Genomic DNA, 12,068 nt, shown 5'->3' with positions numbered 1-12,068 from the left:
AAATTAAATAGATTTTGATATTTCAAATTTTAAAAAATATACTCTTAGGAAATGTATTCTCCCAGATGTGTTTACATGTTACTGCTTGCCATTGTCCATCATATTCTGTGTCTGTCTGATCTGTATTTCTTAGTGTACTTATTGTGTATCCCTTATGTTAATTCATAGCCTTGGGAGTCCCAGTCTTTCTGCAGTAATTTTCCTCATGAGGTCATCTGTGCAGATTCTTGGGGCCGGTCCTTACTGGTTTCTACAGATGCTGGCGTCTTGTTAATAGATGGTTAGTAAATGATCGTGTGTTTTTGTGTTAACTATTTTTGTATCTGAACATGGTCTTGAAAACATATGTTCATAAGCTCTGCTCAGGTATTGGTTAGTTCTCACCTCCATTGATATTTACCAATCCAAGTAAATTTATTACATTTATGTCACCTATTTGCAGAATTTTTCTCTGCATCAGAATCAAGCCATATTTGATGGCCCATTTTAATGCAGATTTCTGAATGTTTTATTATTTCAGATGCTGTTATTTGACCATCTGAAAAGACTCATTAAGTTAAATTCAAGCTCAAGGAGTGTCAAGTGGTCTGTCTGCATTTGTTAGCCCTTTGTGATACTAGTGAGCATGAAGCCCAAAGCTTATGCAGCAATGGAAGCCTGCTTCTTCAATAGCAGTGCTTTTGCTAGTTTGACCCTTATCTTCTGTGTGCCACAAAAGACCGTCAGGCTTGAGGGAATTAAGCTAATTCTCAGTGAATATTCTCAAATTTTCTAAAGGATGGTCCCTTTTCTGCTTCATTTGCATTATCTGATCCATGGCAATGATAAAAGTCTGCCATAAGGAAGTATAGGCTATGATGCTACAGTATATTAAGCAGTTTCTTACAGGATGCTTTATTTTAGCGAGGAAAAAAAAAAGGCTTTTATTGCAAGAAGTTCAAAACCACTAACTACCAAATTTTAGCAGAATTGTAAAGAAATTTGTGTGCTTCCTTTTTAGATGGTCAAACTGCTGTTCAAGTATTTGATAAAACTCTGCAAATAAAGCAGATGCATGTGTTGGAAGCTCTGGATTATTTGATTGCCCGAACAGATAAAGGTAGGAGAGGTCCCTGTTAATCAGTTCTCTTATGAATATATCTGGTTAACTTCTTATTTGGCAGGCACATCAATAGGAAGGAATATTTTAACTCTTTTTCTTTAAGAGAGTACTTTACTGGAGAAAAATGCTCTACATTTTAATTCCTGCAGCTCTAGATATGTATTATCACCTTTTCTCACATCACCTAGCCATTTTTAAATTGCTTTTGTTAGGTTTTAGAGCTTTTATTGTTGCTCTTTTGACATCCTTCCACCTCTTTCTCTTTGCTGACTTCTTCTGGGTTGCTCACATGCTATTTCCTTTGTCTCAATGCTTTAGAATGCTTTAGGATTTGCATGACTCATGGGCACGGGCAGTCGCATCATACTAGTAGTGGCATATATTAAATGTCTCATTTAGAATAAAAGGTACAACAACTTCTGTTTTTTTGTTGTTGTTGTTGTCTTCTAAAAGGTGTGGGGGAAAAAAGAAATCCCTAGATATGTTCAGAATGGTGCTTTAGTGCAAACCTTAAGCTGGTCACACTGAATCATAGAATTTTTTGGGTTGGAAGGGACCTTTTTAGGTCATCTAGTACAGCTTTCCATCCCCCATCATGGTCACAGCTGTCTTTCAGTATATGAGGTTGCCCAGAGCCTTGTTCAGCCTGATTCTCCCAGAGATCAGGCAACCACAGCTTCTCTAGGCAGCCTGTTCCAGCACCTTACCCCTTCGTATTTAAGAAACTCATTCATGGAAGCACACATTCTTGAGTGTACATGTTTTTGAAAAAAGAGGGACTTCATCCATTTCGTTTTCATTTTCTCAGTGTTGACAGTAAGAATTTGCTCTAAGTCAATGTTTGAAGTTATGGTGGACTTACGGAAGCATTATGCCTTACTCTAACACTTTCTGTGGGAGAAGAAAGTCATGTATGCGCCAAAGGTCATCCTAATTCGTGTTGCTCTTCTATCAGCACTGAAGGCAGCACCTGTGATCTTGCTTTTGTATTGATAGCAGGAGCTACACTGGCTACATATTTAGAAAATGTGCTTTATTTTTTCCAGTTATACCAGCTGCTCTATTGAAAAAGTATACCTGTGTCAGAAAATCTTGCTTTGTTTGCATTTTAAGAAGTTTGCTTTATGTAAGGTTCTTAAAGAGTAGCTTATTTTCAACTGTTAATAGTCGTGTGCCATTATTTATTTATTTAAATTTAGGAGTGTATTCTACTCACATCTGTCATCATGGAAAATAGATTTAACTGTGGTAGTGGATGCGGTGTTATTTTTGCAATTGGAAAGTATCTTGAATGTGTGTAACTTTGAAGAACGGCAAAACCAGTCTGCCTCCAGGGGCAGGTTTTCAAACTCTGTTAAGAGTCCAGTTATCAGCTGCTAGACATTTATAGTTAACCCTTCTACTCTTGCCTTTAGTTTGCCTCTGCTGTATTTTCACTGTTTTCCAGTAGCGTACATCTCACTGTTCTAAAGATCTTATATAATTTGTTGAGGTTTTTTTTTGTTTGTTTGTTTGTTCGTTTGTTTTCAACACAGTCTGAGGGGAAACTTCTACTGAACTGAAGGCATTGGTTTCTAGGATTGTAAAGACTAGAGTGTGTTCACAAGCAGTCTTTCCTTGTTGTCGCATTCCTACTTACACCCAGAGAAGCAAAATTATTTATCTTTTGCTTTTATGACACTGCCCTGTTTGTTAGGAACTGCACCTCTTCGGAAGTATTAATTTCAGAACACCATCATCTTTTTCTAAGTATTTTTTGGCTTTTTCCATCCTTCAGGGAAAGACTCCCGTCTCCTTGTCTTCAGATTGAGTTCAGTCCGAAAAGATATAGAAACAAAGCAGGTGATAAGAAGCAAATATGACTGCAGAGAAAATAAATTGGAGAGAACAAAAGGTGATTTTACTATCTTATGTTAAAAGTATCCCACCATTCTATTATGGCTTATTAGCTTCCTGTTGCAGATTTTCACCTTTAGTTTTTTTGTTTGGTTGTTTCCTTTAACTCTGAACAGTTAATTCAAACTTTGTTAAGATTTTCTGAAAATAAGATTGGGTGTAGTCCAGCGTGCCTGTTGAGAGCTTGGTAAAATTACCATGTTACTTGATAATCACTGCTGATGAAAGGCTCTAGAGAAAAGCATGTATGTTGCTTTCAGAATTGGGGGATATAATAAGAGCTGTATGTCTGACATTCATGTATTAAGATCACTGTAAATTGGAGAAACACTGACAAATCTATTTTGAATAGTAGCACTCAGAATAGTTTGAGTATTGATTATTTTAATGGATGTAAACATTTTCTGATCTTCAGCAGCAAGCTGGAAAGGGTTAACATGATTTAACCCTTGTTAAAAGGAAAAATACAATTTAACCCTTGTATTTATTCTTAAATACAATTTAAGAATCACATCATTTTGTCTTTTTCTAGATGTTAGTGCTATCCTATTGCAGTTCTGTTGCACTCTTGTACTAACTATCGTTCAAATACAGAACAAAAAAGCAGTCATTACCCCAAATAATTACAATCTGGAACATTGTTTCCTTAGGCTGCCATTTATATGCTATTAATACTCACCATGGCGGTGAACTGAGGATTGTTGTGGCTATTCGGAACAAACTACTTCTCATCATAAAGAAATACAATCCATGCAACAGTTTAACAGGCAGCTCTCCATCATTATCTGAATCTCCATTAGAGGAGTTCCAGTATATCCGGGTACGTGTAATCTGGTCACTAATTGCCTTTACAGACTGAGCAGCACTCAGCTAGTGGGGCAGAAAGGTAAAGAGCATGCATTTTGTCTTTCTGAACTTCCAGACAGATATAAGCAAGAAGCAGTATGATGGAGCTCCGTTGTTCAAGGGCCAAAGAAATCTTTCAGATTTATTTGAGTGAATTTGTTTGCTCTATGTCATGTTTCTGTGCTTAGAAAGATGTGCTTTCAGACTAAGAGTCTGAAAAAGAGAGTGGTTTTATTTACTGAGTTCCCAGGGCTCGTTACTGGGGCTGCTTCTATTTAAGATCTTTATTAACAACCCTCTAAGTTTGCAGATGACACCAAGCTGGGAGGCAGTGTTGATCTGTCTGAGGGGAGAAAGGCACTGAAGAGGGACCTGGATAGACTGGATCGATGGACTAAGGTTAACTGTATGAGTTTCAGTAGGGTCAGGTATTGGGTCCTGCATTTTGGTCACAACTCCAGGCAATCCTACAGGCTTGGAGAAGAGTGGCTAGAAAGCTGCCTGATGGAAAAGGACTTGGTGCACTGATGGAAAGTTGGCTGAATATGAGCCAGCAGTGTGCCCAGGTGGCCAAAAAGGGCAGTGGCATCCTGGCTTGTATCAGGAATGATGTGGTGAGCAGGACTAGGGAAGTCATCCTGCCCCTGTACTCGGCACTGGTGAGGCCTCACCTCAAGTACTGTGTTCAGTTTTGGGCACCTCAGTACAGAAAGGACATTGAGGTGCTGGAGCAGGTCCAAGAAGGGCAACAAGGGTGAAGAAGGGCCCAGAGAATATGGACTATGAAGAGTGACTGAAGGAACTCGGGCTGTTTGGTCTGAGGAAAAGGAGGCTGAGGGGAGACCGTGTTGCTGTCTTCTAATACCTGAAATACGCTTGCAGCAAGAGTGGTGTTGGTTTATTCTCACTGGTGACAGGACAAAGGGAAATGGCCTCTAGTTGCGCCAGGGTAAGTTCAGGTTGAATATTAGGAAACACTTCTTTACAGAAAGGGTTGTTGAGCACTGGAATAGGCACCTCAGAGAGGTGGTTGAGTCACCATCCCTGGATGTGTTTAAAAACCGTTTGGATGTGGTGCTCAGGGACATGATTTAGCGGAGGGTTGTTAGCATTGTATGCTTAGGTCGTGATTGGATTTGATGATCTTAAAGGTCTTTTTCAACCTGAGTGATTCTATGATTCTGTTTACCATACAGGAAATATGCCTTTCTGACCCTCCAGTGATTATGACGCTAGTTGATGGACCTACTGAAGACAGTGACAATATGATTTGTGTAGCTTATCGGCATCAGTTTGATTTAGTTAACGAAAGTACTGGGGAGTCCTACAGACTGCATCATATTGAAGCAAACAAGGTAAGTTTAAGCATGGAACCTATTTTCTTGCAGAACCACACTGAACATTATTTCTTGCAGAATTAGTGCTTGCTGTGCTGACCTGCTGGGAGCACTGTTTACAAAGATCCTATGTCTCCTTTACTTTTCAGTCCAGTCCAACTTCTGCCGTAGGGGCTGTCTGAGATACTTGTCTCTTTTGGAATGTGTGATGATAATTACTTCCGAGAGAGGTATTTACAAGGCATGACACATGAACAAAGAACCTGTGTTTCATTTCTCTGAAATATTGCTGTCAGCGTAAATACAAAGCTGTTATTGTCCTTTTAGTCAGTAGTTTGTGCTTTGCCTTTTCTTTGTGTTCTCAATGTTTTATTGTCAAGATTGCAGCAAAATAACTTCAGTTTTTGGCCACCAGTATCTCATTCAGATATGCTTGTATCTTTTAGGTTTTTTTAAGAAACTTCTGCACAGCCAAATAATAAATTAACTATATCTGTCTAACTAAGACAAAGTGTTGCGATTTAAGTAAACATCCTGAGTTTTGGGGGAGGGCAGGGGGGGAGGTTCAAATGTTTCCTGCTGCGGGGAAGATAAAGGGCCACAAAGATGGTGAAGGTCCTGGAGCATCTCTCTGAAGAAAGGCTGATTGATCTGGGTCTGTTTAGCCTTGAGAAAAGGAGACTGAGAGGGGACCTGATCCAGGTCTATAAACGTCTAAGGTGTGGGGAGCAGAGTGGTGAGGCCAGACTCTTTTCAGCATTGTGTGGAGACAGGACAAGGGGAAACGGCCGGAAACTCGGATAGGAAGTTCCGCGCCAATGTGCGCAAGAACTTCTTTAGGTGAGGTGATGGAGCACTGGAACAGGCTGCCCAGGGAGGTTGTGGTGTCTCCTTCTCTGGAGATGTTCAAGACCAGCCTGGACACCAACTTGAGTGAGCTGGTGTAGGAAACTGCTTTGGCAGGGGGGTTGGACTCCATGATCTCTGGAGCTCCCTTCCAACCCATGTGATTCTGCGATACACAGCTGTACTAACTCAAAATTTATGTGGCCAAATAAATTAGGTAAGTTTTTATGCTATAGGCATAGTACTGAATATTCGTTACTGAGGTACAGCATTAAATACAAAATAAATTGATTTCCATTCTAAGAGCACTCTGAAAATGAATCACAAAACAGGCCGAATATGAAAAATCACTTTTTTTTTTTTTAAATCTGTAATTGTGGAACAACACCAACTGACTATATTGCTTCAGAGTCAAAAACTGGATGTAATAACTGCAGTATCCCATCTGAATATTCATTATAATTTCCCTTTTCCATTGCAGGTTAATTTTGTTGCAGCTATTGATGTATATGAAGATGGTGAAGCTGGTCTACTATTATGTTATAACTGTAAGTATCCAGGGAAGACTGAAAATGGTAGGATCTCGATCTGCATATGGAATTATTTTTTCATTGGAGTCTAGATCTGTGTTTTAAAGTAAATTTCAGAGTTTCACAGATAGTATTTCAGAATACATTCTTTTTGACTTAAATACACATTAGGTGGACTAGAAATTGAAGTACTATTTTATTGGGTATTTTGAATTAGACATACAATAGATATTACTTTGTTACTCACAAAAGTCCTATGCCTTCCGATTTCCTCATTCTTTACTTAATTAAACACTGGATGTTTCCAGGATGTGTATAGCATTCCACCTGCTTTCTTCTTTATACTTTTGCATTCTGTTATTGTGCTTTTTTCTTCTGCACACTTCTTTGCACTGTCACATTCTTTCATTGTAATTCTCTCCGATATGGACACATGGTCTCTGATATAATACATGTTCATTTCTTCTTTTTTGCTTCTAATCCTCTTAAAAATATTACTTACAGATATGTAACAGCCTTTATGAAGCAATACACAGAAAGACAAAGCACAGCCTTCTCTGTTTCAGGCTATGTGTCCTATCGTCCTTCTCAAAGTGATCATCAATAGAAACATAATAAATACACCTAAATTCTAGTACTGACTGTTAGTTTGGTACTTTCGGGAAAGTATTTCTTAAGTGTTAACTTCCTCTGTAACACTGTGAGGCCTCGCTGGTTCTCCTATTTTGCTGTATCCTATCTGATTCTAGTTCACTTAGAGCTTTTTAGTTCTGAAGTAGTGCTGTGACAGTGCATGGTGAATTCCCATACCTGTACTTCTGCGCAGAATCAGTTCCATTCTAATAGACTTACTGCTGATCCAAAGCTAATAAACTTAGTTGGTGCTAAAGGTACACTACAGGATCCTAATAAGATCTTAAAGCCTAATGCTCAGTCTTGCAGCTACTTGAATTCCTATTTCTAGGACATTATCACAGAGAAACCTACTTCTGGTCTTTAGAGAGTTTACAATTAAGAAAAGATCATCGTAGAACAAATATGAAAACACATGATTTGACAGTTCTGAGTTTGTATTTAGAAAAAGGGTTTTAATACTTTTCTGGTTATAAACTTAGATTCAGTCTAAGGACATAAATAATAGAAAAAAATCAAATCATAGGATGTCCTGTGTTGGAAGGGACCCACAGGAGTCATCAAATCAACTCTTAAAATAGAATTTTACCTGAAAACATTGAAAAGAACTGATAGGAGCAGGTGTATGAGGTGCTCACAGATGTTTTCCTGGAGCCTCCAGTGCAGTCATATGAAGTAGTAAAAATAAAAAGATGATTGCAATTCTTTCTCCTCTTTAAGCCTTCTTTTAATTTGTTGACATAACTTCTCATTTTAAAGGATGTTTTATCAGCACTAGTGAGAGTGTTTAGAGAATAAAATTGGGTAGTGGAAGGTTAAATTCCTCATGATCTAGATCTTCCAAATTAAATTTAGAATTGCATTCCAAGTAGCCAATTCATGTCTGACTCATAAGAAGACTTAGTTTCAGTGCATGTATGGTAGCTAAGAGGTTCACAAGTAACATGATTAATGAAATCGGTATCTGTAGTATCCTATGTGTTTTACAGTCCTTAGAATACATGAAGTAGCATATGGCTGCTTGCATGGCAGTTCTTACAGACAGAGAAGACATGGTTTTCAGAAATGTTGTTGCCTATTTCTCTACTGTAAACAAAGTAAGGAGCTGATGATTGTTGAAACAGAATACCACTTACTTTGTGAAACATGGTAACTTATTAAAATGTAGCTCTTTATATTTATCTTCTAAATGTTCAAACGAAAGCTCGTTTTCCTTATTATCTGTTTAGATACAAAGAGGCTTCTACAGAGATGTTTGAGTTTTATCTATCTATCATCCAAACTTAAGTAAAATCTATCTATAAAGTTGACATTTTTAATTTACAGTGTAAAGTGATGGGTGCTTTTTTTTTTGTTTTTTTTGTAACAGATGTTTGCCAGTATAGAAAAGTGTATCCGTTTAATGGTGGTTCTCCGCTGATTCAGCCATCAGCTTATGATTTTCACTTTTGCTGGAATCAAGTTCCTTATGCTGTTGGTAAGAAAACATTTATTTTTACTCTTTTATCAATATCTCTTAGACCTGCGCTTGGCTGTTTCTGGAATTACAGCACGTGTGCTAGAAATACATACAAAAGCAAAATTAATAACATTGTATATAAAAAAATTGTATTTAATAAATTTTGATAAACATAAATTAATAAATTCTTAAGAATTTATTCATGGAGATGATAGTTAATGATTGAAATGCACTGCCCAGGGATATGGTGGAGTCACTCCATTCCTGTAGGTACTTAGCAAACATGTGGACAAGACACTAAGGAATATGGTTTAGTGATGGAACTTGGTAGGTCAGATTGATGGTTGGACTTCATGATCTTTGAAGGTCTTTTCCAAAATAGATAATTCTGTGATTCTATAAGCATGTTGCATTAATGATGCCACTTCTGCTAAGTGGCTGTTTTTAGTGTATTTTCAAAAGGAGAGCCTTGGTGCAAAGTTTTTTTCCTTTGCTGAACTATTTTTCCTTTCTCTTTTTTCTGTTTTTTTTATTTCCCGTTCAGTCTGCATTCTGCCAGACATGGAGAATGAAATCTTGTTCAGGCTTGATGTATCTGAATGTTCATCAGTTTATTAGGCAAACTCTGTCGTAGGAAAGGGAGATGCTGAAGTAGATCAGATACTCAGGAACAGTCTGCACTGAGCAACCAAGAAACACTTACATTAATCATTCTTCTGTGCCAAATAATTTTTTGTTCCGTTGCAGTCTGTGCTTTCCCTTACATACTTGCCTTCACTACTGATTCCATTGAAATACGTTTAGTGGTGAATGGAAACTTAGTCCACACAGCAGTTGTGCCTGAGCTTCAACTTGTAGCATCAAGGGTAAGACACAAGAAAAGCATTTTTGACTATTTGTGAGATGTTGTTGAGATCTGTTTAACATGAAATGTTGTCTAAGCCAAATACAAACCAAACCAAAGCTCACAAGCGTGATTTCATTTGTGAAAAATATTCATCTTTGTGCTCTTAGTATTAAGTACAGTCAGGATCAGAATTGAGCTCACTGTCCTTTATTGCCTGCAGTAATGCATACTTGAGGTATTTGATTGTTTATGGGGCACATGCTATTCTGAACATCACAGAAGTTTCCCCAAGATACAGTGAGATAGCCTTTCCCTGATCAGCCCTAATCAAATCAGCAGCAATGCAGCTACAGTGGCAATGAAATACAGTGGATAAACGTTTGAGCTTTTGCTCAGCAAATGATTAAGAAAGTCTTGTAGTACTAATGGTGAGTTCTTTGTCATTTCAGTCGGATATTTATTTTAAAGCTACTGCTGCAGTAAGCGGATCATCTCATAGCAGTTCTAAGGAAATCAGTTCAAGAAGTTCACCTCAAACACCTACAGCTTATGATATGCCAGAATGTTCTCTTTCTTCTTCAGAAGGTAATATGGTTTCTAGACAGCTTGAATAATCATCTCTGATTGTTCCAGCAGCTTCCGTATCTCAGTGTAGCTGATCTTTAGTAAGAAGAAATTGATCAGATAAAAGATTTTGAGTTAATAGTTGAGAGTGTGGAGGATAGAAATCTGATTACCCAAAGATCTGAATCACCTGGCTTAGCTTTTGCCCAAGTGTATCTCTTTTGAATGAATAACAGCATTATTTTCAAGAAATCATTTATACAGGGGAGGAAGAATTAAGTTTTACTAGCTAGATGAATCTTTGTCAGTATGTCCAAGATTAAAGAAAAAATGGTGTAAAATTAGGAGAAAAATTTCAGACTTCACATACACCTTTCCTTTCACTTAAAAACAGCTAAACCATCCCTCAATGATTAGAGTTCTTTTCAAATTCAGAATAAGAAGTGTATCTAGTCACAATCACCTTACTGTAAGGTAATCTGTGAACAGTTGATTTGTAAGGATACAGTAATGGAGAAACATGGGAGTATCAACTAGATAATGCAATATGTATGTATGCCTTGGACTTTTAAATCTGGTACTGTTGGCAGAAAGGGAGAAGAGAAAGGAATTGGAATTTCAATTTTTAAAAGGTAGTGCTGTTTGATGGTAAGTTGTTAGGTGATTTTTTTTTTTTTTTTTTCCCCAAAATTAAGAAAATGCAGAGTCTTTTATGTCACTTAAGAAGAAAAGCCATAATTTGAACTATTTGGGATCCAGACTCCAATATTCTGTCAACATATTAAAATATCTGGGGAATCTTGAACAGAATAGTGAGTCATGGTCTTACAGTTGGGATATCAGCCTTAGGACATATAAATTTACCTCCTTTTTCCATTGCTGATTCATCACTTTGCTGAGAGTCAAAAATTTTTTCCTCTGTAAGCCAAAAAGTCAGTGCAAAATGTAGTTCTATTTCTTCCTTCTCCTAGCCTACTTATATTGTAAGGTGCAAAGCAAGAAAGGTCTTGAAAAAGAAAACAAGAAATGTTATTTGAGTTTAAAAACAAACAAACAAAAAACCCACACAATGATTATAACTTTTCTGTATCATTTTTCATTTTGAAGTATTATGAACTGATACAGTTGTGAAAGAGTAACGTTCTTTTTTTTTTTTCCTTTTGAGTTTCAGGTGAAGTTACATGTAAAAACTTGTATAAAATTCCTCTTAGTAATCTGGTAGGGCGAAGCATTGAACGACCTCTGAAGTCACCTTTGACTCCTAAAGTCGTCACTACTCCAACATCCGGTGGCATTACCTCTCTTCCTGTTACTCACTCACTATCCTTATCTCGCATGGAAATTAAAGAAATTGCAAACAGAACACGTAAAGAATTGCTGGGTAAACTCCCCTTGTTCTTCAGTGTGTATATATCAGTTACCACTAATATAATTTCTAATTTTTGGAGCATCTTTGGTCTAATCTCATTATAGTCAGATTAGTGACAGACAACCAGTGTTCATAAATAAGTAGTACAAACAAAACAGTAAGAAAATGTTGTTTGCAAGTAGTTTAGGTAGTGTCTGGTCACATATAAGGTGACCATATTCTAAGTCAGCTGAAAGCTGTTTAATTAAAAATGAAAATAAGTGAAAAAATGAAAATTTAAAAAAAAAAAATTTTGTGAATGCTTTATTTTCTGATGAGAATATTAAGACTTTTATTCCTTTATTGAGGCCTCTTGGATGAGCCTATTCCCAAGACAGAAGGTTCACAGAAGCAAAAAAAGATTCCTCGAAGACAGTCAGACCCCAAGCAGGGAGCAGTAAGATCAACTAGTAGTGACAGGTAAATAAATGTATGGGCTTTAGGAAGGAGCCTAAGTTAGACCATAAATGTTTTGAGAATTGATTGCTTTTCAACCGGTTTATGGTTTTCCCGGTTAGGTAGGGATTGACTGAGGCCTTTGTGAATTTCATGCTAATGTGTGGTTTACTATCTAATAACAGCACTGAGATGGGTTATGCA

At 37.3% G+C, this 12,068-nt stretch overlaps 1 protein-coding gene across 5 annotated transcripts in view; it reads left to right on the top strand.

Annotated features, from left to right (window-relative positions):
• Positions 1–12,068, top strand: part of GARNL3 (GTPase activating Rap/RanGAP domain like 3) — a 46,884-nt gene that overhangs the window by 28,372 nt on the left and 6,444 nt on the right. For 3 of the 5 annotated variants that reach the window (XM_042830686.1, XM_042830689.1, XM_042830687.1), the window contains exons 18-28: positions 169–280; positions 1,001–1,099; positions 2,880–2,996; positions 3,649–3,818; positions 5,041–5,199; positions 6,509–6,575; positions 8,560–8,667; positions 9,397–9,515; positions 9,946–10,081; positions 11,226–11,441; positions 11,777–11,888. In XM_042830686.1, coding sequence (XP_042686620.1) covers positions 169–280; positions 1,001–1,099; positions 2,880–2,996; positions 3,649–3,818; positions 5,041–5,199; positions 6,509–6,575; positions 8,560–8,667; positions 9,397–9,515; positions 9,946–10,081; positions 11,226–11,441; positions 11,777–11,888 — 1,415 coding nt within the window. Of the gene's footprint in view, positions 1–168; positions 281–1,000; positions 1,100–2,879; positions 2,997–3,648; positions 3,819–5,040; positions 5,200–6,508; positions 6,576–8,559; positions 8,668–9,396; positions 9,516–9,945; positions 10,082–11,225; positions 11,889–12,068 lie in introns of those variants that run through there. The other 2 variants (XM_042830688.1, XM_042830690.1) reach the window with 2 other exon arrangements.

Source organism: Centrocercus urophasianus, unplaced genomic scaffold (genome assembly GCF_019232065.1).
Source record: "Centrocercus urophasianus isolate 14NV4802_14NV808 unplaced genomic scaffold, USGS_Curo_1.0 seq_34, whole genome shotgun sequence".
Lineage (NCBI taxonomy): Eukaryota > Metazoa > Chordata > Aves > Galliformes > Phasianidae > Centrocercus > Centrocercus urophasianus.
Note: the sequence above shows the minus strand (reverse complement) of the source record. Positions and strands in the feature narration are given on the sequence as shown.